The sequence below is a fragment of the Clytia hemisphaerica genome, unplaced genomic scaffold, assembly GCF_902728285.1.
Source record: "Clytia hemisphaerica strain Z4C2 unplaced genomic scaffold, Clytia hemisphaerica genome assembly, whole genome shotgun sequence".
NCBI classification, from domain to species: domain Eukaryota; kingdom Metazoa; phylum Cnidaria; class Hydrozoa; order Leptothecata; family Clytiidae; genus Clytia; species Clytia hemisphaerica.
The window spans coordinates 791,642-816,972 of NW_027104529.1; the positions used below are offsets into that span (position 1 = coordinate 791,642).

Genomic DNA, 25,331 nt, shown 5'->3' on the forward strand with positions numbered 1-25,331 from the left:
AACGAAAGTACTTTGACTCGTCATCCCACCCACCAAATGGACGGCTTAACGGCTTACCAATCTCTCTCAGGCAAAAATCCCGGCTTAAGGGTCGGTTTAGGTTCTGGCTTAAGTCAATTACGGCTTAACTCAAAAAGAGGCATAACTTTTATTTTATTTCAAAAAGTCCAAAATTGAAAACGAATTTATTGAGATGACAACACCCTAATGAAAATTTTAATTGTTTTTTTTGTTTTCAGTAAAATGTTTTTGAAAATTTTATAAACCTCTCCAGAAGTCACCACACAGACTATTAAAGATTTCCCTTTCTGATCCTCTTAAAGTGACATTGCACAGACTAGCAAAGCGTCTCAGACTCAAAAAATGAAGGCTTAGCGGCTTTGTAACCTTTTTCAGGCATAAAGAATCGCTCACATGACGGTCAAGAGGCTGGCTTAACTCATATGACGGCTCAAAATAAGGCTTTAAGAGAATTCATGAGAAAATCATGAGAAAATTTAAAAGGTCATTACACAGACTACTTAAAAGCTAATATACCCCTGTCTCAATTTCAAAAGTGACGCTGCAGACTAGGGCAGTAATTGTAGACCCACAATTTCTCGGCTTATAATTTGAATCCAATCGGGGTGTGGTCAAAAATGGTGACAAGAAAACCACACCTCCAAAGTGTTAAAGATATGTCTAACCCAAATTTCACTGGTCGAAGTAGACTTGAATTAAATTTTAAAGGCCACCGCACAGACTATAATAAAAAAACCATATTCCCCTGTGTCAATTTCGAAAGTGTCGTTACACAGACTACAATAAGTTTGGGCTCAGCTCATTATGATTAAAAAAATCATTAAAAAGGAGATTACAAGGCCTGGTGACGAGTAATCCACACCCACGTTAATGTAAAGCAAAATTACGAAAATTGACTGGCAGCTCAGAAGATTCATGGCACGTCAATTACGGCCATTCGTTTCTTATTTACAAAACAATTTCAAATGAACCATTTAAAGGAGAAAGATAATTAAAACAAATAATTCTCACCATCGACGTCGTTAAAATGTGTCTTCGGAGAGCGTTCGCCACCGTCGTGTTGTCAAGCTGCCGTTTAGGTTTCATTTCCAAAAAAACAACCACCAAAAAATCAAAAAAACGTGTTCACCGAAAAAATTTCACAAAACTAACTTTCTTGCTGTTCTGTTGTTTACAAGATTGTTAAGCCGTATGAGGAACCGTATTTTCATCTACGGTTTTATAATGTTGGAATTTAATTAGTTCCTTTTGTTTGGTTATTTTAATTTGCAAAGGGAATAGAATTGAGCTGGTTGAAAACGTAATTCTCAAAAGAGAACATTTAAAGAGGCTCTATTAGTTCATTTGTCATTTTTATCTCCAGTGTTCCCTTAAGGCTCTTTTCGGATGTAATAGTTCTCTTCTGATAGAGAGAGAGGAACTCCCAATTCCCAAATGTCATTCCTTCTGGAGTCGATTATAGGAATGTGTAGTACCTTTTAAAGGGAACTCATAGAGTAACTTTTGCGTTTTCTTACAAACTTTTCTGGCTTGTAAAAAGCAGAACTTTGCAGTCTGTAAATTATGATTTCTCTTTTTTTTATTGGAACTTCCTGTTCCTCTTTTTAAGCGTAGATGGGTTCTGATTTTATGTCACCTTTTCGTGACGCGCAACGCAAGTTCAGAACAATACAGTTAAAAGGAGTACCCCCTGTTCCTTTAGAACTTCTTTAAACCAGCGAATAGACTGAGAAACTGCTGCCGGAGGTTTAGCTTTTTGATAGTTTTCGTCCAATGTCGTTGTAGCACGCTAACGACCATTAATTGAATTGGAACAGCTTTAAAAGGAAGCCATTTGCGTTGATCGATCATAATGCTGGGAGGATGGCCTCCAACAAACGACATTCAAAATCAATATGGAAGACTGCCGTTGGGGCTTCGAAAAAACCAAAACGATTAAAGCTTGTGGTAGATAAAGATGGACTTTTTAATTGTCCAATCGTGGATTGTGAAAACGCTTCTTTCAAAAGTAAACGAGGCTGTAGAAAGCACACGTGTTTACACCATGGTTGGTATTTTTATTTTGACGAAAAGCCTGACGTTAGAGCTGTTCTTCTTTCTGAGCAGATAAGGACATTAGTAAAACCCTTAAAGAACAGATCAGACACGTCAAAGATTCCAACTTTTGACAAGAATTGCACTTTGAGGCAAACTTTCAAATTTTGGTCATCGAGTTTAGTTGGTGGCTCGAAAGGTATCAGTCAGGCTGAGCAGATTGTATCGCGTGCTATGAAATTTCTTATGTTCTGTTGTGAAGATCACGAACCAACCTGGGACATTCCTAATACTGTAACAGACTATTGCATTGGTTCAGTAACTTTAATTTCAGATTTTGTTGACTATCTTTTGAACGTTTGGAGTGTTGGTAATCCTGGAATCATTGGCTATTTGAACTCGATTTCACATTTGATGGACCATCGTAAGATAGCAGGCTTAACAAACAACAACCCTCAAACTTTGATTGCATCGGAAGTTTTTCTGAATAGAATGAAAAAGTCGTTTAACAAGAAAATGCGCGCTAGCTGGTTGACACTCTTGTCAGTTGACCACTTCAAAGAAACTGGTTGCTGGGCAACTCTCGAAGAAATGCAACAAGTGATAGTCAGTGTTTTTTACACTTTTGGCAAAAACGTGAAAATTTGGGCACTTCTTTAAAACCAAATTTTAGAGAGCAAGTTTTCGTTCATTATCAAATTTAGTGGTTCTATTGGAGAGAGAAAAGATTAAAAATTCCATTCCTTTTTAAATGAACAATATAGCGTTATTGTACTAAAAGTAAAGATCTTTCAAAGTTTGGAGCAGTTAATCATAAATTTATTCCTTTGGGAAATGGAAGAAATATTCCATCGGCAATAGCTCATTGAGTTTTTAAGCTTTTGGGCTAAAATTTGGCGGGCAGAAGCCTTTAAGCGTTCGCAATCCGTAGAAGGAAGAATTATTCCATTTAGAGCAATTCTGGAGGAGTTATTCCACTTTTTCGTTGGATAAATCATTAACTTCATTCAAAATTTTATTGGGTAGTATTTGAGAAATCATGTTCAAGCAAGCATTTGTTCAATCTGAAACATCCCTAGAATTGAAATTGAAATTGAAAATTTTTTTGGAAATGGAGCATGCAGGGATTCCACATTTCACTTTTTGCATAACCCCTTATCATGGTACTCTTTTTTTATTAGTTTGGTAGAAAAGGTCTCATTTCAGAAGTATCTTTTTGTAAAAAATAATGTTACACCACCTGATAGTAAAAAGCCTGCTTCATCCGTAGGGTAAGATACTAGCCATAATTGTCATTAAAATGCCACCGCAATAGCAGATTAAAAAAATGATTTTAATGCATTTTTAAACTTCAAGCAGCTTAGTGCTAATTTATTACACAGTCATGTTAATAATTGAGTTGGAGACAAATTAAAAACAGTGTGTGGACGTAAATTTGAACTTATTTACAAGAGACTTTTTCTAACTTTCATTGGTTAGAGGCTTGGCATCACAACATATTTACAATTTACATTACAACATCTTGTGCTGGGATTTTATAAATGATCGAAATAATAGTTTCAGTCTTTTCATTTGCGTTTAAGAATGCAGTTAAAATATTCGGTAAAATTTTTTCTTATTGACGCGCACCCGCATGCTTATGTCTTATATTGATACAAAATTCTAAGGAGTGAGTGCTGTGTTTCAAAAGACTGAGTGAGAAAATAATAGAATATTATCTTTAAATTCCAATTTATCGAATTTTTAATTTTATTTTGTTACTCTAATTATTTCAAGTGCTTTTTTAAAAAGAGTATCAAAATTAACCCTTTCGCAGCGAGGGGGTCCATATGTGGCCCCCCTCAGCTTTAGCATCATATTTTCGATTCAGATAAGATTTAGCACTCAATTTTTTGCACAATTGTTACCAACATTATAAGTACCTTTTCTGCCAAGTTTTTTGAAAAACAAACGAAGTGCTAAACTTTTATGGCATTTTTATGAATTCATGAAATTTTCTGCAAAGGAAATCTTAGGCCAAAAATTTTTGCTAAAATTTGTCTATTTTAGGTTATTTTTTTTCAAAAAATACTCAGAATGACAGTTTTTCTTGTTGAATCGTGAGGTACTATGTCCTACTTTATTTTTAGGAGATTTCAGACGTTCTTTGTGGTTTTTCAAAATTTTAGACCCCCTCAAAGGCAAAATTTTTAAAAATTTTAAAAAATCCTAAAATTTTCAAAAAATTTACATTTATTTTTAAATATCACCAAATGCTATATAGATGATTTATATACCAAAAGAAAGCTTATTTCATATGCTTTCCAAAAATGTATAACAACCCTATCTTTAAATAAACACAAGCAGCATAAAATTCGAAGCAAACGGTAAAGGTTGAGATTTCTAAAAAAGTGCTAAAATATATTCGCTGCGAAAGGGTTAAATCGCAAGCTGTGAAAAGTAAAGTTCACCCAAATGAAAATGAAAAGACTATAAATACAATAGTGCAGATTTTTTTAAAGAATTATAAGCGGAGGAACGCTTGTTCAGATAATAGAAAGATTCACTGTAGAAATTAATATTTAGTTGGCTGGCATTTTTAAATACGTCTAATGTTCATTTCAAACCAGTTCAAACAAGAAAGTTTAATCATAAAAAGAAAGATTTCTAACACAACTTTCATTTTTCATCACAAAAACAACTACAACGAAACAAATAATCTACACAAACTACAAATTTTGCCAATCAATTTTTTAAAACAACGATAAAAAAGTATAAAATGCATTTCAATGCTTGCAAGCTTCTGTCTTTGCCACTATTTGTTTTGAGTTCAAATGAACATCTATGTCACACATTTGTAACAGTTTTTGTTTCAATTTTGTATCATCCATGATTTCGAAGAGAGCTTTTAAAGTGTCTTTGAAAAATGTTGCTTGCAGTGTTATGTCTTGAGAATTTTTAAATTCGATGGTTGCAACAACGTTTTTGAATTCGTCGCTTGAGTTCATTTGGTTTGTATCGAAAATCCTTCCACAAACACAGTCGGCCATGCCAGTACCACTGTTAATTTGAAGTCTTCGTTTACAATTTTTGCAACATTGGTAGGTTTCAAATTTCTTTATGCACACCACGCATTTTACACACTCAATAGAATTTTTAGGAACAATTAAATCCTGTTCGTAATTTTCAAACCCACATGTAAGTTCTTCTGTTAAAAAACATATGGCAGAATTGGGATCAGTAGTGAGTTTAATTTCATTAGAGATTGTTTTTGAGTTAATGTTAGTTAACTGAATTAATTTATCCTCTACTATATAGTCGAGAAAATCTGCCCAAAACGTAACCAAAAGGCAGGTGGATCCATCGGAGATAACACATTCCCGCATCTTGTCCGTTCTTGCCTTGCCACCCCTAGTGGTATAGGGCTTCACTTGAACAGGGCCACGGAACCTGAGTTTACCAACTATGGACTCAGTGATTGAATTTGATTCGATCTCGTTTAATGGTGTAGCATCCGCATCATTTAAGTTAAAAGTTAACTGCCTTTCACAAGGTTGTACAAAGGAATATGCATTGAAAAAGTTTCTACCATTCAAGGGCAAGCATGACTTGATTGTGACGGGCTCCTTGTTGTGAAAATAATCGAGAAAGTTTTGACGTATTGCGGAAAATTGTTTGTTTGTGCTTGACACTGTGATTTTTGCAAATGAAGTTGGTTTGGTTTTGATGAACACATTAAAGTGCTCCTTCTTCGATTGATAGGATAACCGTACGGGTGACACACATGCAATGAAGCCAGCAAAATCTTGAATAAGGAAAAAAGAAATTGGTCAATTTGTTTAAACAAAAAAACAGAAATTTCTACATTCACCAAACCAGATTGCTCAGTTTCTAGAGGGGTCAAAACTTAATTTGGCAGAACAAATTTTGCTGTTGACATACACTTTTTGCTGAAATTCTGAAATTCTTTCATTTACCTAGGGGTTTTTATAGATTTCAATTAAAAACTGCGCGGTAGACACCCAAAATCACAATATTTAGTTACCACAAAAATTAGTTCTATAAAAATTAGTACCAACTTAATGATACCATAAGTCTAGATTAGGTTCTTTCAGAAATTTGGTGAGGGCGTCAAAATATTTGTTCAAATTTTCTAGTTAACATTTTGACAGCCAGAAATTTAAAAATTAGTATAATTCTTAACCAAAAACAATACCTATCGCATTTGCAGGAGCTTTGGGTTGGTATGCTGTTCCCGAGCAAAACAATTTGGCTTTCTTTGGTGAACCAGTCGGTGCACTGCTAGCTTTTCTTTTTGTTTGTTCTTTTTTGCTTTCATCATCTGTACCAGCTCTTTCACTATTCTTTACTTCACATGGCATCTCAAAACTCTCATCTTTACCACAAAACGGTTTAGAATCTAAGGTAAAATAAGTGCATGATATTTACTGTCATCTAAAAATGTTTAAATTAGCATTGCATTTTTATTTCCCATATTCTTTAGCCCCCAACTCAAAAATAAACTGAAATAAATAAATTCCACAGGGGCATTCAAAAATTCAACTCCAGAGGCATTTTTGTCTATGTATTGTTTAAAAAACGTCATTTGAAAAAAATGCGCATACATACTATATCCCCCTAACCACACAAATTTCGAACTTTTTAGACTCAAAATAGTGTAAAATGAATTTGGGCAAAGAAAAAATTTCGAAAAAAGCAATTCAGGCTTTCTATAATCCACATTTGTTTGCATATAGTAGGGGGCTAAGCCTGGGATCCCATGACATCTTTTAGGGCACAGCCATTATTAGTCCTTTCAAAAGAACAGTATATTATTTTTAAGATTACGAGACGGGATGAAGAGGATTAGGCCCGGGAAAACTTTACGATTAAAATAGTGACGCTATAGACGGGTTTCGTGAAACGTCATTTGTTTAGTCACGTGACTTTCCGTCCGATTTTTTGGAGGCAAAAAGACCATAACATTAGCTGGAGGCAAGCAGATTTTTTGTTGTAACGAAGTTTCTGGTAGGACTTTTGAATAGAAATTTCAGTATGTTTTATGAGAGGTATATAGGCTTACTATTCATAAATTTCAAAGAGATTTGACTGGTACTTTTCGAAATATTGATTGATATCCACTTGCCTCCATTTAAATCGTAAGTCTTTTTGCCTCCAAAAAACGATTGCATTGGCCCGCCCGCATTGGACCGCCCGCACAAAAATCAAAACATTGAAACCCGTCTATAGGCAAAACTGCAATGGAAAAAAAGCATTTTTATCAAAAGTCAAAACAAACAAATATAATTGGTACCAATTTGAAAGGACCAAAATAGCTCTAACACAACTCTGACTCAAACTCAACTCAAACAAATACAGCGATTAAAGTGAAGACAAAACATTCTAACATTCATTCATGACAAGATTAGACATCAAACCACAGTACAGTAGTTGCGGTCTTAAAATGAGCTCTATTTTTAAGTTTTAGAGTTACAAGTTCTATAATACATTACACTGGTGTCAGCTATTTGCATCTCAAAATTTTAACCTTTTGGTTGATTTTCTCAAATAAATCATCAAATTTACTTTTTTTGTTGCTTGTACTGCAAAGACCTTCATAGTTTATTGGATTTCTCTTTCGATTAGGATATGTTTTTTTGATCTCATTTTCTTCATTATTGATAGACAATTCTGTGTTAAGAGGGTTAGTAGTATCTATAACAAAGTCAATTTTTTCAGAATCAGATTTTCTATAAAAGGCAAAAAACCAACCTCCTTTGTTTTCAGAAAACATTTCATTAATGTTTTGAAAACAAATTTTTTCAGGATTTAAATCATCAATGTAAATCCATTTATTCTCAATAAATATACCACATGCAAAATGGGCACCACAATTCCTTACAATGGCATGTAATGTGTAGCTATTTTCTTTTACTATAATCTCCTCAAAAAATCTACAATTGTTTATACATACTGTTGTACAGAGTTCTATAAGAAGAAAAATAGGCAAATTGACAACTTGAATCTGTGCTGGTATGTTGACAGAGCAAGAATCACAATTAATTTCTGAGCTTGGATTAAGAGAATTTGATACACAGTTTGGCCACAAACTTGCATCAACTAAAATCTCTGGATATAAAAAATGCGAAAGAAGACTGACAATGCTACCCGTTTCTCTTTGTTCCTTCTCACTACCACAACTATTACAAGTACCCTGAATTACAAAACTTGTTTCAAAAACATGTCTCTCTTCTTCTGATAATTCTTTGAAAATATTACTTCCAAAAATCTCTTGAAACTCTGCGTCGCTATTTCTTCTCACAAAGGTACCACAATTTTCAATAATCTTAGACCATACCGGTTCCCTAATTTCATCCAGCAGTCGAAAAGCATTACTTTTCATATCGTAATCTTCAAGTGAAATTTCCATTGATCCACTTAATTGAAGCAGCTTAAAAAAATCACTTGATTTTTCATATGATACTTTAGCTTTCATTTCTGGAAGAAGCAAGCGGTAACATATTTCAAGAAAGCAATCAACAGCGCAAGAATAGGTACGACTGCCAGTTGTCCTGCTTGAATTTCGGAAATGTGCAACATTCAATGCAGTGTCTAGATTAATCGCAAAGTCTTCCTCTGCCATACTGTGAAAAATCTTCAAATTATTTTAGGAGCAAAAAGCAAAAAATGTAATTACAGTTGACACTGTCTAATTTGATGTTCTACTATTTGATAAGCCCGTTTTGGATAAAAATTTGAAGTCACTTTAAAGGTTTTGAAAAACCACTCTCTTATTTGATTTCTAGTAACAAAAAAAATGCCAGATATTTTGAAATTCAAATGTTTGATTTTGTTGCGTTCAAATTAGAAACTCAAAATTTGACTCCTCAAATATTGCAAATATCAAAGATTTCTTCCAAAAAACTTATATAAATTTTCAGCAAGATCTTCGGTTATTGTACTGATTCGACGTTCAAAAACCAATCGCAATAATCAACCTTCGCTTCGCCTTCTTCTTCCCGTGTTACTCTATAATTCAATATTTACTTTAGGGATTTGGGAGACTTTCTCAATATTCAATATGCTGTGGTATTCGATGAGAATCCCTTGAAATTTGAATTAGAGAGTGTCAACTACTGTATATATAGATTTTTGCAAAATGCAAACTTTCCTTTATGGAATTTCCCTTTTATAGGGCGCCTTGTTTTATACTTTAGTTCAGTTTCAAAAATTCTTTTAATTGTCAGCTGTGTGCTGTTCTGTATCAATAGTGTTAGAACGATGATGGAAAAAACTATATAAATAACTGTCAGACTGTTGTTATGTCAGTCTGTGTTCTGTTTCGCTGGAAAATATAAATCAATCTCAATGTCTAAAAAGGATTCAAATTGTTTAGTTTTCCTTTCAGCAAACTCACACTGGATTGTTGGGTTTATAGAAAAGTAGTGCGATTGGACTACTGGACTGTGCTAATAACTGGAATAAAACAGATTTAAAGAAACAGGGAGAAATTCAAGATGTCTGCCACCATCACATCAGGTCCACCAACTTTCCTTTTTTATCGCTGACATTACCTTATACCTAAAGCCAGAGCCATCGGCTGATCGTTTGAAACATAGTCAATAGAAGAAATACCAGGAGGGCGGTCATGGTAAAATCTCGTATCTATCTAAAAATAGAAAGCATTTTTTTATCTTATATTTACGATGGCTCTGAAAGCGGTTTTATTCTCTTTTTCAAAATTTCTCCGTTCCTTTTAATGAAAAGGAGAAGTGAGATATAAAAGGTGAACTTTTTTCTCCTTTTAACACAAAAAGTGAATTTTTTTCACCTCACCTTTCGACAAAATGGAAATGGGAATTCTAAGGGAATGTACACGTGTGTGGACAATCATTATCATTCGTGTTGAATATGAACAGTACTAGCTAATAGCCAGGTCATGACATGATAACCTTTATTAGATTTCCCAGAAACAAAACGGAGAGTGAGGAGGGGAAAATGAAGTAAAGCCGAATGATAGAAGTGAATCTCCTGTGTAGATTTTGAAGCAAATTGTTTTCTACTTAAGTTGCGTGGCCCGCATGGTTTTCGTACAAACGCCAGATTAAAGATGGTCCGAAGACAACGGGAAATACTAAGCTTTTCCTCATTAACTCACGATTAAGGTCAAGGTTAAAATTCAAGGTTAAAATGCATGACGACTACTCTAAAAATCCAAATCCAGGCGATAAAAAAGTTCTCCTTTTGACAAAAGGTGAAAATAATTCTCCTTTTGACAAAAGGTGAAAATAATTCTCCTTTTGACAAAAGATGAAAAAAGTTCTCCTTTTGACAAAAGGTGAAGTGAAAAAAATTCTCCTTTTGACAAAAGGTGAAAATAATTCACCTTTTGAAATTCACTTCTCCTTTTGTTAAACAATAGAACCTATTGTTTGTTTTAAAAGGAAAAGAGAATTTGAAATGGAGAGGAAATTCTCCCTCAGAGCCATCGTATATATTATATTTATTAACAAAAACTACACTACATTATAATAAAAATAAAACGTAAACACAAAAGGGTTTTATATGTACAATTAGAATTTCCTGGGTCGTTACCCGTACTGTAATTTTCTACTTATATATATTGTTATATTTTTTCCCTTATATAAAATATTTACAATCACAGATTCTGCTCGCAGAATTTCAAACTCTCAAGGTTATCTAGAAAATAGAAAGCATTGCGTAATGGTAGGCAAATGCAGTGATGTGATTGGCCTATCGCATTTATACCACTATCGAGTATTTCTATAAAGGTGAAGAGGGTGTAAGGCGTATCTAGAAGGCGTCGAGGAATGGATTTCATGGGTTCTGGCGTGTGGGCCTGTGTGTATGGTGTATGTAGTACTGTGCAGTGGTGTGGTTATGTGGTCTACCTTTGGCTTGGGGCCTTGGGAATTAAAAAGAAATAGATAAGAGCTTGTACAGAGGACTTAACGACAACACCATTTTGATCTTTCCAGGCGGAACTAAGCTATTTTCAAACAACTGTTTATGGCTGCGCTATCTTTTTATACCAGGTATCATATCATCAACATACAAAAAAGGTTTTCTCAACAACTTTCAGATCAATTTGTTCTGACTGACTGGTCAAACTCTGCTCTGGTCAACTGGTAAAATTGCATAATGTAATTGAGCCAAATTGACCAATCATTGCTCTAAAAAACACTTTTTGTTGAATGCTGAGCAAATTTTTGGAAAGATAGACTACAGTCAGGGAAATCCCTCAATTGTGGTAGGCTTTCTAGGCTAATCACGATTGAAAACTACTGCAATTGCAGTATACTGCAATTGAGGGATTTCCCTGACTGGACTAACTAGCGGTAGCAAAGTTTTAAAGTTAGTGTTATAAAGCTCTAGTAAGATAAAGGCATGTGAAAACATGACTTAGGTTTTGCATCATTTCCAGACTGGTTATACAACAAAGGCTGGTACATTGTAGATGTGTCTAGTCTGGTCTAGGATCTCACAGTCTCAAAACAAAAGCAACGACAGGTTTGCTATCATCATTTGGTTTTTTCTTCATTTAGTCTTATAATTTAGTGTGTGTAAACGTTCATACCCTCCAAACCACAATCAGAAGAGTGCAGAGCTGCATTTTTGAGGCTAAGATCTCGAGATTTAAACACAATAGGTAAATGAAGTGACATCCCTGCAACTGAAACCATGACAAATAAACTTTTACTGTTAGCTATTTAATTTTTTGTTTTGATTTCAAAAGGCTAACACCAAGTTATAAAATGATTCACCATTCACCATTGTGATTATTAAAAGGTCTATTACCATAATTTGGTCTAATGTCGACATCCCCTATCCCTCCTGCTCTAAATTCGACACCCTTTTCTAGAGCTGAAAAATTCAAAATTCGAAATGTCGAAATTATTTTATTTGCTTAGAAGTAAGAAAGATAAATCTTTTTTTCAATCACCGATTCCGACTTTCATATTATTCCTATCTTTAAAGAAGGGTGTCGAAATTAGAAGACGGATGTCAAGATTAGACCAACTTACGGTATTAGAGAACCCACTGTCCGGTATGATACTTGCTATAGTAATTGCAGTTAATGTAAAATTCTTTGTCTATTTTTAAACAAAATATTGAGCCCAAACGATCGCTCAGTACTCACCTGACAACATCTTCTGGAAACTTCCACATGACAAATGTTTGCATTATATTATAGCCAGCTTGCATATTTTGTATCTTACAGTCCATGAAATTTACTTGCTTCTGAAAATAACCCCTCCAATTGCCACTTGAGGACAACCATTTTGTTTGGTCCCACTGGGTTTGGTCAAGCATTTGTACATAAAAATCAGTTTTTCAAGAAGTGTTTTTATACATCTGATGATTGCATATGTAGCATGAAACTTTTAGTTATGTATTTTACATGGTGATTTTTGAAATATAACTTTATTTACATAGTCTAAAAAAACATTAACCAACAGAAAAAAAATCATTTTGTATATATTGGCAAAGAAACAAACCTGTGGAAAACCCTGTGTGATATTTGGCCTGACTGCAAACAGACTGCTGTTGTGTCTTGTGTTGACACTTCCAATTTTCAAAACTTTCAAAATGACAATGAACAACATGTACACATATCTTTTTATTTATAAGAACTAAGAATCATGGCTTGATCTGGCCTGCTTCTGGAAAAAGCTATGAATATGTAGGTTGTGTCTCAAGTTTTGCTAAATTAATTCTATCCTAATCCCAACTTATTAATCAATCCCCTTGTTCCTGTGTCTGGTCTAGTCAGGACAATCTTAAAAACTAATAAATCTAGGTTTATATACTTTTTTATAAAGACGTTAATACTAATTGATTTTAACATATTTATACAATTACTTAATTTATTATAATCATGCAATAAATATCATCCATTTATTTGTATTTTCATAACTCTCTTATATTTTATTTTACAATTTTAGTAGGTCCACATCAGTATTTTACTGCATTGTATATTTACAAAACTTAGACCTTCTTTACCAAATAAATTAATAATAATCATAATCATAATTTCATAGACCAAAAATGACTTGATAGAAATGTTTTCTTAAACTTTGATCATTATCATTACCTGATACATTAACCTACCTTGGAATGATTTTGTATGATATTTTTTATACACCTGGTCATGTCAGGACCAATGTATTGTTGTTTCATTCAGCTTCCCTTGTCATTATGTATCTAGATTGTGTCTGGATTTTTTATAAACAAATAATTTTTTTGCTCCCAAATGGTTCCTTAATTTTGTCTAGCTCAGTTTTAAATTTATTTTCGTCTTATCCGCTCAAACTTTTTACAAGGATAAGTCAGAAGTAAGAATTGTTAACTATTCGAACATGTCCCAAATGCCAAAAGTCAGCCAGCTATTTATCAGTGTAATGTATAAACTATGGTTATAGGAATTTAAAAAAGTCTCAAACATCAACAAGCTTAAAGTCAAAGATATCAATAATCAAACAGAATTAGTGTACTGTAAGGCATACAATTATTGGCTATTCAAGCCATGGCATCAGGTAAATATATTATTATTTATTTTTTTAAATGAAGTAAGAAATGTTTATCTTTATTACTATCATATGGAACAAAATATATGAAATCAAAAAGTAATAAGAAATTTATATATTATCTTGACCCTTACATTGAAAGTGATTTTAAAGTTATTATTTGGACATTTTTGGACAATAAAAATTTATTAAAAAGTGTCTTCTTGTTTACCAAAAACAGTTATTTAATCTGCTTTTTTTTAAGCGATTTGCTTGTCATTTTTTCAAGGTTCTACTACATCTGACACCAATAAAATCATGCAATCAGATGACTGGACTGTACCGGGTATTTGTACTCTCATAGCATAATTTATCGGGTTGAATTTGTCAAAAAAAAATTCATTTTTTTGTTTTATCATTTTATTATGCTTTCACAAGAAGCTTAAGACATGAAGTTCAAGTATAATTAGTTTTTACAAAGGATTGACTACAACTAGTACAAAAATGCAATAATTGTTTGGTTGTAGTGATATCTTTGACAAGTTTTCCCAAAATATTTTGCAGCAATTTTGTATATACCATGAAGAACCTTTTTATTTTATATACCTTTAGGACCTTCTACAGCATCTATGCCAGCTACTGATACAGAAAGATCAATAAATTCTACGTTTTGGGAAGGTATTCTAATTGTAATTATTTTTCAGTCATTTTTTTATGTGCATTGTTGCCTCTTGCTTTGTTACTTTTACCTTTTTGTACATTCCGTTTAATTGGGTCTTCTCTTATTTTGTTTAGATATCAATAAATCAACTTCTAATGCCTTCGACAAGATTATCAAGACCAGCGAGGCGTGCTACCTTATCCATTCTATTGATGTTATCTTGGAAGCAGCTTCCCACGAAAGCCATTTGAGTCTGCTCTCATGTGAACAAAGCCTACTTAATCTGGCTAGTTCAAATGAAACAGCAGGCATATTTTTTGCATGTTCATTCGAGTTAACCAACGAAAACATGGTTATCACACGCTATTTTGAGCATGGTTGCTATTCCGGATACTTCAGGTAGCTCTTGAATGCTTTATAAATAAGTAAATTTCATGTAATGGTTTAGTCATTTTGGCAACTCCAATAATTCTGGAAAGTAATTTAATGTTTCTTCACCTAAACTCAGTCAATCGACAGCAATCGTGAACTGGCCAATCATTGTACATTAAAATGAACATAATTTACACCTTTTACTTCAGAAAATATGGCGAAACCTTGGTCAATAACAAACTTGGGTGTACTTCATTATCGTTAAAAACGTTTAACGGAGCAGATATTACGAACGAGGAAATGAGAAGCAGTATGAAATGACAGAAATTGAAATCGAAAGGTATGCAAAACAGAAAATAAAAATTTTAAATTCGTGTACTTGGGTTTTTTTGTTTATACGAATCATTTGATACTTTTGTCATAATATTTTAGGTTAAAAACTTTTGATGGACTTTCATTGGCTTCATAAATCGTGATCATAATCATAATCGCACCGAAGGAAGTACAATTCTTATTAGTATATTGAGCCTAATTATAGTACCTAATTTTTTTTCACAGGAAATTCAAGGCAGCGAGGCTATTACTCTAATAACTTAAGGACCAACAAATTGAGCGTGGTGAACTCTTTGAAAACTCTATTAACAGAGCTAGACGCCAGAGCTGAAATTAAACCTTTGGGTTGTATAGTATTGGTCGATAAAGCAACGACTAAAACTAACGATTCTGACAACAGGTAATGTCTCCATTCATTATGTTTCTAGGTTTAACTTTTTTTTTTGACAGATTGACAAAAAAACAGAGACAAAATACTTATTTTACTTTCTTACGACGGTTCCGAAGTGTCACTGTTTCACCACGGAATTTTCGATGTTCCTTAACAAAACTTTTATCCCAAATTCGTCAAAAAAATCTTTCACGATGAAACGTCGTTTTTCAATATATTTTAGAACAGCTCCGAGGTCGATCCTAGTGGAGTTTTGTGATGAAACAGTGACTTCTTAGGTTCATCGTAAATCTTTACGATTTTTAATTATATTTTCATATCACAAGCTGAATTTTAAAAAGTGAAACATCCTCAGAAAAATTGAAATTTATATTATTGCTTAGAGCCTTCTATTATGTAATTCCTCATCTCTTCGACATCTTCGAGTGATTAAATGACACCTTTTTGCTTAGACTGGACATGACGACTACTGACTACGACACCATTACCCGTGCTAAAAAAATCCATAATTGGTGAGGATCTTTTCAGTTCCTTTAAGTAAGAAAAAGGGACTGACGTTTTTAAAATAATTTTTGAGAAATATCCTGGGTACATTTTAAACATTGTGTTTTTGGAAAGGTTTTCAAAATGCACCTTGCCTCTGCGCTACAACATTTTTGATTATTTTTTGTATTTTAATTATGCTCTTTGATTACTTTGACTCGACAATTTACACGACAGATACTGCGGTAAGTTTACAATTATTTCTGTTCATTTCTTTAAATGAATGCATGTACTTTGTTGAAGTGCGTTCTTTATATGAAATATACTGATGTTGAAATGAAATCAATTTGTGTCGTTAATTATTTTTTTAATCCTTTCAAAGCCTTCGTTCTCGTCATACAGTGTTTTTAAAATGATTCTGAAATTGAATCCAATAAGTGCTATTTTTCGGGGAGAACTGATCTTGATAGAAACTTATAAACCACGAAATTTGTTAGAACTATAAATATAGATTAGATTTAAAACCATTTTGCATACCACGCTGTTTTGCACGGGTAGTTTTTGAGAACACACCTTGAAAATTGACCAAATGATAAGTTTGTGCTATAAATTCTGCCTGAGCTGTTATTTTCATGAACATTAAACGTGACTCGCTCGATGTTTACATTTTTCAACCGTTATGTTCCTTTAATTTAAAGGAACATAACGGTTGAAAAATGTAAACATCGAGCGAGTCACGTGTCATCAAGCGAAACAATTAAAATCGCATGTCAAAACAAACTTGTAAAACAATTGAAACATGTTTTGTAAATTTCGTACCTTATTATGTCCCTTTAAAGGTTCACAAATTTTCAGTCAGTACAATAAAAATACCCCTGGTTACTATTTATTCCAGGGTTACATACTTGGCGGTACTGGACCAGTGCCGAAAATGTGTACTAATTTTTTTTTTTTTTTTTTTTTTTTTGTAACTTGTTTTCGGAATGGAGTTTTGATCACCACCCTTTTGTATCTTGGTACAAAATTGAAATATGCCTTCAATGTAGGTAAACCACCCCTAAATCACCTGGAAATACCTGGTACAATCCTGATAGTACCACCCCAAAAATGTTTTAAAAACTAGAGAGCCCAGTACTGAAAAAAATTAAAAATTAATTCTAAGATACTGAGGTATTTTTATCGACCTTTTTCTCGCCAAACTAATTTTTTATGATCAAGACTAATTCAAATTTGCACAATGTACTAAGTTGAAAATCAGCTTTTTAGTGAATTTAAATGTTTGACCACCCCACTTAGTACCTGGTACTAAGTAGTTTTTCACTTGCCAATTTTCATCACCCACCTGACAGTGGTTCCTACAACTTGGTACATATCCCCAGGTTATTCCCACTAAATAAAGGGACAATTTCAATTGCTTCATAATTTTTTGACATGTGATTTTGATTGTCCTTATTTAATTGTTTGGGTAACGGAGAAATGTGATCTATATATTAAAAAGAATAGACTAAACCCCCACCTTTCTTTACTAAACAGGATTAGAATTGACAGTACCAAACCAGCCTCTTGCCACCTAGTGGCATAATTTTTCTTTGGTGATAGAAAGAGAGTAAAGATACGTATTTCGAGCGCTAACAGCGCATCATGCACCATTTCCCCATACTGCCGATTAAATTGATTGAATTCCTTGCAAAACGTTTCCTACTCGCTCACTCAATTACAATCCAATCACGTATACCTGAATCCCGCATTCAATGGTTGTCAATATGTTCAAACTGATATCCCTCTGTCGGTGGGTTTACATTACGTTGTTCTGCTCATACATGTTTTAAGCATACAAAAATCCGAAAACAGGCTCAGAGGTCAAAAGCTTAATAAGGCTGAAAAATGCTTAAGGGGATGCTTAAATCTAAAGTATAAATTTAGGGAAATACTGAAAATCCGTAAAATTCCAGCCAAAAGAAGCCAAAATCAGGAAAAAACATTTTTCGTAGGCTCAAGTAATGCTTGCCATATGCTTAATTTTCCACCATATCTGAGCCTAGATATGCTTATAAGTGCAATGCTTATAAAAAAAAAACATGTATTCTAGCGAAAAAAGTTTCTTATAGAGGCTGCTTAATACTCGGTAGATCGGTAGACTCGGTAGACTTTTTCCCAGAAAATGCCGCTTTTCGCCGAATAACTTTTTTTAGCTGGTGAGTGCTTATGATGAAGAATTTATAAAGATACTCTCCCCGTTACGATTTAGATTTATCATAGCCTGTATCAAACCAATAACAAATATTTTCATTTATTGATGGCGATATTCAAAATAATATCCGTGTTACAGGCTAGCTTGATCGTTCAAATTTTGAGCTTCACAGAAAATCAAATGACATTTGAAATATTTGACAGGTCATTCCTCAGAGACCTGGGCATTACAGTTATTGGGGACATAATGAAGATCCTCCGTCCAACATGTCAGTAGTAGCTGTACCCCAGACTCGATCACGCATGCTACTAATCCGACTCCTTCGATAGAACCAACCGCCTCAAAATCTGCAAGACTACCTTCTATTACGTCTGACATGACACATCCGCAATTTCGTAAATTCAAAATCGATTGAGCCGTTTACAAACAACTTCCACTTCCAGGGGTCCCAACAAACCGTATTACATCAATGATTTATAACGCATGTGATGATGCTACACAAACGAATGTCATCGACAACCATCCAAACTTTCTAACGTTCAATGAAAACGATATCCTAAATACCATTGAAACCATCGTTACTCATCTATGCAGGCTCAACATTTACATCTGACTCCGAAAGCCGTTACAGTCCAACAAAAGGAGACGCACTTGCCGTTACCTTGTCACTCGATCACGCCAAGATGTTCGTCCTTGGTTGCAACAACCTGATCATCACAACAGATCATGAACCGTTGCTGGGTATTTTCAACGATCGAGACCTCAGGTCGGTAAAGAATCCTCGAATTATAAAGCTGAAGAGCCATTCCCTCAGATTCAGATTCACCATCCAGTATTACCCCCAGAAAATGGATGCGTGGACCCGATGCCTTGTCCAGGAACCCAGCTAGCTTTGCTTCCATTGACTCATACAAGGAGACCATGCGAGTGTTGCGTTAAACAACAACTACTTCCCTTAATCCAGACATCGATTCATAAATCAATGCCACTTCTGCCATCAACATGTGCAAAACAACCGACCATGTCCAAACACTTCTCACACTCGATCGGATTCGTCAACATGGATCAACTGATACAGAATACTCATTACTGCTACAAGGATACCCAAGGAACTCCGTCATCAGATCCTTCAAGCCCTTCACTCCACCCATCAAGGCTGCACAGGCATGCAGGCCCGAGTCAGTCAATGATTGTATCTATTGGCCAGGAATCAAAAAAGATATCAGCAGAATCCATGAGATGTAAAATTTGTATCAGTCACTAACCCAGTCAACCCAAGGAACCGATCATCCAGCCCCCCCCCCACCACAATATTCATAGTGTGCAACCAAAGGGGGGTCTAGGTCCTACCAAAGAATGAGGTCCCAGCACTATCTAAACCCCCCCTGATATCTTGAATCCTTGGTGGTCACACCTAAAAAGTCGAGTTTTTCCCTGCTTCCAAAAACAATTTGGCGGACCTTTTTTTAACTATGAAAGTTATTCTTGCCTCAATTATGATTTTCTAAACAAAAGAGCAATTTTTTAAATGGTATTTAATAATATCATCAACATGAGACTAGCATCATAGTAGGGCGGATCCCAAAATGATACAAGTCATCTGGATGATAGAGCCCCAAGACTGTTCAATTGAGTAGGTGAGCTGCAAAAGAAAGAAATCTGGTGGTCTGGTGGATTGTCTTTGGGGTGAAAATTGACTAGAATTATAAATTTTATGCAATAAAAACTACTGTACAGAAAATCCTAGTGCTAAAATGTGAAATTAAATAAACAACAGATGAGATGGAGACAACCCCACCAAGGGGGTGCCTGGAGAAGACAGGTGCAGATCATGGAGTAAGCTCTCCTTGCCAGTCTAGAGTCACCCACCATCTCATCCTGGCAAACTCAATTCTGTAGTGATGCAGCCACTACAGTGTGAACATAAAAAAGAAATTGATTGATTTGTGTTTGAAAACAAGGCATCGAAAGTTGGCAAGTCCCACTAATCAAATTTTAGTCCCAGCTAATCCTATTTATCCCCCCTGAAATCCAAAAAATCCAAAGTCCCCCTAAAGTTAGGGGGTGCACACTATGAACATCCATTCTATCGATTCTAAATGATCACCGGTGATTATTTCATTATTGCAAGTCACCACTATATCTAACAATTATTGATAAATATAGCAGCTGGAACTGCTTTTATCATTTTGGAACCAATAAAGCTACTAGTGCCACTCTAATATCCACTTGTTGCATCCTCTTCACTAAACTATGGCGTGTCAGAAAAATTCCGCTCAGATGGGGAGGACCTCAATTGACTGCAAACAAGTTCCAACAATTTTTATCTGATTGGGGAGTCAAACACCGTCTATCATCAGCAAAATACCCTCAGTCTAATGGCAGAACAGAGCTAGGTGTGAAAGAAGCAAAAAGAATCCTACAGGATAACGTATCACCAAATAGCACCATCGACAACAACAAGGTTGCTCGAGCAATCTTACAATTATAGAAACACTACTCGACCAGATCTTAAACTCAGTCCTGTCCAAATCCTGTTTTGCTGCCAGCTGCATGACCACATACTCACACACCCATCGCACTACCAGCTTTACTGGTAGTGATTGACGCAAGACAACGGGAAGAAACATTCTCCAAACAAAACCACATCATCAGTGAGAAGTATGACTGTCATGCCAAAATATTGCAGTCCCTATCTGTTGGAACCAACGTCGTCATCCAAAACCATAGTAAGAAACATCAACGTCAATGGATTTGCTCTGGGGTGATCGTAGAAACACTCCCTAACAGACAATACAGAGTCAGAACCAATGGCTCAGGGAGGATGACACTGCAAAATCGTCGCTTCCTTCGACCAGCAACATTTCTATCACCAACAGTACTACCCACACAAACCAATCTGCTTCCATCCAGCTTCACCATCAACCTCACCATTCATTAGAGACTACTGCCCCTTTAACCACTCCTCATCCAGCAACTCCTATGCCTGCTCTGCCTCGGCCTCAACACAAGTAACAGATTCCCAATTTTTGTCTTTCTTTTCCAGTTTGTTTTTCTCATTCTGCTAGTATTAAACTATTGATACTGTTGCTCGAGTTTGAGAATGTCTGAAGACTTGTTAGGTCTTCAGTATTTGGCTCTAAAGCTCTAAAAAGAGCACCTAGTAACATGAAAACCTGTAGGGATGTAGGGATCTTCAAGAGAAATCAAAACAATAAAACTTGAACTTCCCTTACAATGGAGCAGATATAGATACACAAAAGATAATTGCACAACATGAAAGAGGAAGGTCTAAGCTCTCTGCTGTTACCTTTCGCAACATAAAAATTTGACGGATTCTTCGAAAAATTTTGGATTTAATTCTTTGATTTACATTTGCTGGAAGACAATGCACGACCCCACAGAACGAATAGTTTTAAAAGAAAGCTTGATCTACCATCTTTAAAACACAAAAAAAACATTTGTTACGGGACCAATCTGCTCCTTCGTGTTTTTAACAAAAGTAACCATGGTTTTTCCAAATTTGCGGTGCCGTAATCTTGTTCACAACAAATAGGGCAACCCAAGCTCTGAAAATCGAAGATTACAAATGAACAAAGAACGTTAAAGACTTCTGGTTTAACATGCATAGCCCTCAAATGAAAGACCTGGCTGGTCATTAAAATACAAAATTAAATCAAAACAAAAATGGTAGAGTAGAGCTGTGAGCGGAGTTGTGTAGTTGTATTTTAATGACCAGCCAGGTCTTTCATTTGAGGGCTATGCATGTTAGCCTCCACTGATGCAAGTTACCCAATCTCACGGTAGCGCATTTGCAGCATTTTGACTTTGTTTATCATTACATGCGCCATTTTGGGGTTGGAGGTCAACAGTGGTCAAAGGTCATAATTTTAAACCACCTAATACACTGTTGTTTTGGCTGCTAGATGGCTGGCAGTTTCCTCCAAGACTGCACTCCAAAAATGGATGGAAAAATGGAAACCCGAAAATTTTTACGACCGACCCGACCGACCAACCGACTCACTTTTTAGCTAGACCCAACGAGGACACAAGATGAAGATATTTGTGATTGCTGCCTAATGATGTTATGTCTTACTATTCGAAGATATACAGCAAGGTCTTGGTATGCTACATTAAATACAGTTAAATGCAACTGTACGGCAGCTAAATTAAAGGGATAATCAGATGGTTGCCAAGATTGAGATATTTCACTACTGAACCTACAGGGAAAAACAGACTGTATTTTTCCTTACCCAAAACTTTAATAGTGTTTTTTTATCTCCAGCTCAAATTCTTGGTTTTTAAAAGATCTCAAAAAGCAGTCGCCATGTTTTTTTATGGATCCTCGCATCGCGCTTTCCAGTTTGTTATTGTAAACCGAGCTGGCTTACAAACTCACAAAATTCCGAGAGACATTTGCTTTCACTTTCATTTATTTGTTTATGTGGACTGTTGAGGAGCAAATTTTTATTATCGCCGTTTAAATGGTTCCGAAGAAAACCTGTCAGGGGGGGTTTAGAGTGTGAAGTCCTGCAAAGCATTTTGTAAATTATTTCTTTTATTGGGTAACACTATTATACTTTATTTTACTTCCCTTTTATCATGTTAACATAAAACCATGAAGATTCCTATTTTGAGTCAAGAATGTCCAATATACACATTGTCGATTCTTTTTGACAAAATTCTACAAAACCCCCTGAAATATATCTCACCTTCGATAAGTCAGAAGGACTTCTCAGGAACTTCAAAAAAAAAAACAGTGGGACCTCTCGCGGACCTTTCACGTTGGAAAGAGCTCAGATTTTGAAATTTTAAAGTGGAGTATCCTGACATTGACTTGTCAGTTGACAAAACTACTTGGGGAATCACGTTTTCTCATGTATAAGAACAGGTACCCTTAAAATCTCAGATTATGATTTCTGATTATGCCTTTTTTAACAATCCAAAAGTTTGCTCAACAGCCAAATGAAAACATTTCAACTGAGAATGCAACAAGACCAAGCTGACAGCTCATAAAAACCTAGCCTGGGTATCCAGACTCAAAATTTTAGAAAAAAACACTCTTACCTCAACATACAAAGTTTCTAAAATTATAGAGTCTGGTGCAACTAAGAAAGTCTGATACAGTTTTGAATGACACAGTCTGTGAGTGACAGAATCTCAAAACTGTGGAAACCCAGGCAGACACACATAATTACTTACCATAAAACCTCTTTTACAAACTCAATAAACTTTCAAAACTACTTTAAACTATATCCAAACGTCAGCCACATTCATAAAGGCTCCTTTCCATCAGCCATTTTGTTTAGAAATGAACCTGCGTTTTCATTTTCATTTGTTTATCTTTTTTTGCAAGGTCAGCTTTTTCCATAAATTATGCGCGCACATCGAAAAATATCACAAACCCCGCGAAAATTCTGCTCAGTGACTGGGCGCGTACTGACCAATTAGAGACACTCGCATATGCAGGGACAGATATCCCTGTAGACGAGTTACTTCGACCAGACCGTAAACCTGAGACAAAATATTAAAAAAACTAGACGGTGAAATAGTTTACGGTCTGGATATCCAGTCTAATAAAAACCTTTAAAAAAGAAAGAAGATAAATATGTCTTTACCACAAATTGAAAACAGCCATCATGCATGCTTATTCTTTCATCTTGCTGCGCGGCAGGTCAGTCAATAGCGAAAAGCAGGTATATTATCATCAATAATTGTCCATAAAATCTCATCCTCCAGAAACTTTCAGTGTTGAGACAGTATAAATAAAAAGATGGTAAATTTTCCCATCGCGTGAACAAAAGGTCCAAAATTCAAATGTGTAATGAATTTGGTCAGTAAAGGAATAAACAGGAACAACAGATCTTCATCCCCATCATCCTGAAAAAAATCACTGTACTTCTGACGCACTACTCCTACTAGCATTGTAGAATAGCCTCGTATTGAACCAGTTTCAATGATGTAATGCTAAATCAATTTGCCGGCATCCGATGAATTCGGTAGATACGAGAATTTACCTTGAACTGACTGCCAGATAATTCAATTGACATTGTTTGAAAGCTCCGACACGATAGGAAGAAACAAACGTCCGCCGCGCAAGCTAAAAAAGAGCTATCCTGTAAAACACGGCTTATCGCTCTTCATTCCGGGAAATCAAATAACCGTTAATTGATAATGTTCCGCTAAGCGGAACTAAAATACTGAAACGCGCGCGCAAAATTATGAGATGTTTTCCCAACTTTCCCTCACGAGTGAAGCTATGAATGCCATCCTCGGAAGCTTTAGGCTTCCTGCGGTGGCAATAAATTCATTTGGAGCTCTCTAGAATGACATATTCCAAATTTACAAAATATCATGCATGTCACGGATGGAATGATTCATCCTAAATGACTTGCTACATTCGAATGTTTTCATCAAATCCTTTCGAAGAGAAGGTTAGATAATCACTTGATAAAGCGTGACTTGTGATAGAGAGCCTTCTAAGATTGATATATTCCTAACTAGTTCTTGTGTTAAAAAATACGAAATAAATTACCCAGAAGCATCTTTACGTTCATGTTAAGTTATAATCCATAATCTGAGCTTCTCGTTCAAAAGTACTCCTTTTTACAGACTTGTTTCATATTATGACAAAGAAACTTTTCATCGAAAGTATTGTAGTTTAGAGCGTGCAAAGATTATTTATTCCGTGAAACTTTTGAAAAATGCCAGAAAATATATTTTTGTTGGAATTCTAAATGTTACATTGCTTGGGTGACTGGTGCATTATTTGAACTAGGTAACCCTTTAAAACCGGAATATTTCATCCTTCTGAACTCTAGAAATATCTTACTTCTACAATTAATCGAGTTCTTGATACTTATTATGTTTCTTTTAAGCTTTTCAAACTAGGAATAGCCCGAAGAAGCTCAAAGAGGTTACTATGGTTAGATTTTCTGGTATTTCTTGTTGGAATATTAATCTTTCTCAGCTCCTTTAGATTATTTCATTAGTATTCATTGTTAAAATTCGTTAACTTTATCTTGATATGTATTATGAGTTCATGCTAAAAATTCTTTCTTTGTTCGATAATCAATATGGTTAAATAATTTTGCTTCCATATAGTCCAAGTTAAATGGAATTTCAAATACTTATTGACTCTGTAAGGGTTGGAATATCATTCTAAAAACTTTCTAGAGTAATCTTGTACGACTCAGCATACTTTCCACCAAGTTTAGATGTTATAGGACTCAAAATCATTTGATAAAACCTTAAAAATTTATGTTTAGCTTTAACTGACTTTTGTGACGGAATAAGCAATAAAAAAGTGCTCTTCGCTTGTGTTTTTCGAAATTCAGG

The 25,331-nt window shown here is 34.9% G+C and overlaps 1 protein-coding gene and 2 long non-coding RNA genes across 5 annotated transcripts; 2 read left to right on the forward strand and 1 right to left on the reverse strand.

The window, feature by feature from the left end:
* Positions 1 to 4,698: 4,698 nt before the first annotated feature.
* Positions 4,699 to 23,935, reverse strand: LOC136822139 (uncharacterized). 3 transcript variants are annotated; one of them, XR_010848861.1, is made up of 3 exons: positions 7,349 to 8,767; positions 6,251 to 6,454; positions 4,699 to 5,839 (listed from the first exon to the last, which is right to left on the reverse strand). XR_010848861.1 is itself a non-coding variant. In XM_067078372.1 (3 exons), the coding sequence occupies exons 2-3, from the start codon at positions 6,414 to 6,416 to the stop codon at positions 4,821 to 4,823; spliced, it is 1,185 nt and encodes a 394-aa protein (XP_066934473.1). In that variant the 5' UTR covers positions 6,417 to 6,454; positions 23,612 to 23,935; the 3' UTR covers positions 4,699 to 4,820. The 3 variants fall into 3 exon arrangements, 2 of the variants coding, with proteins under 2 accessions (XP_066934473.1, XP_066934471.1); XM_067078372.1 differs by lacking the exon at positions 7,349 to 8,767 and adding an exon at positions 23,612 to 23,935; XM_067078370.1 differs by lacking the exon at positions 7,349 to 8,767 and adding an exon at positions 12,197 to 12,271.
* On the forward strand, positions 12,473 to 14,925 carry LOC136822142 (uncharacterized). The gene is made up of 4 exons (XR_010848862.1): positions 12,473 to 13,592; positions 13,852 to 13,908; positions 14,175 to 14,622; positions 14,805 to 14,925. It is a non-coding gene; the product is annotated as an uncharacterized lncRNA (long non-coding RNA).
* Positions 14,961 to 16,144, forward strand: LOC136822143 (uncharacterized). Its single transcript, XR_010848863.1, has 2 exons — positions 14,961 to 15,328; positions 15,772 to 16,144. It is a non-coding gene; the product is annotated as an uncharacterized lncRNA (long non-coding RNA).
* Positions 23,936 to 25,331: the final 1,396 nt, after the last annotated feature.

Bases quoted from the DNA above. Each gene is read 5' to 3' on its own strand.
- LOC136822139 (XM_067078370.1), bottom strand. The intron at 5,840-6,250 runs GTATTGTTTTTG...TCCTTATTCAAG, and splicing joins AGCTCCTGCAAATGCGATAG to ATTTTGCTGGCTTCATTGCA.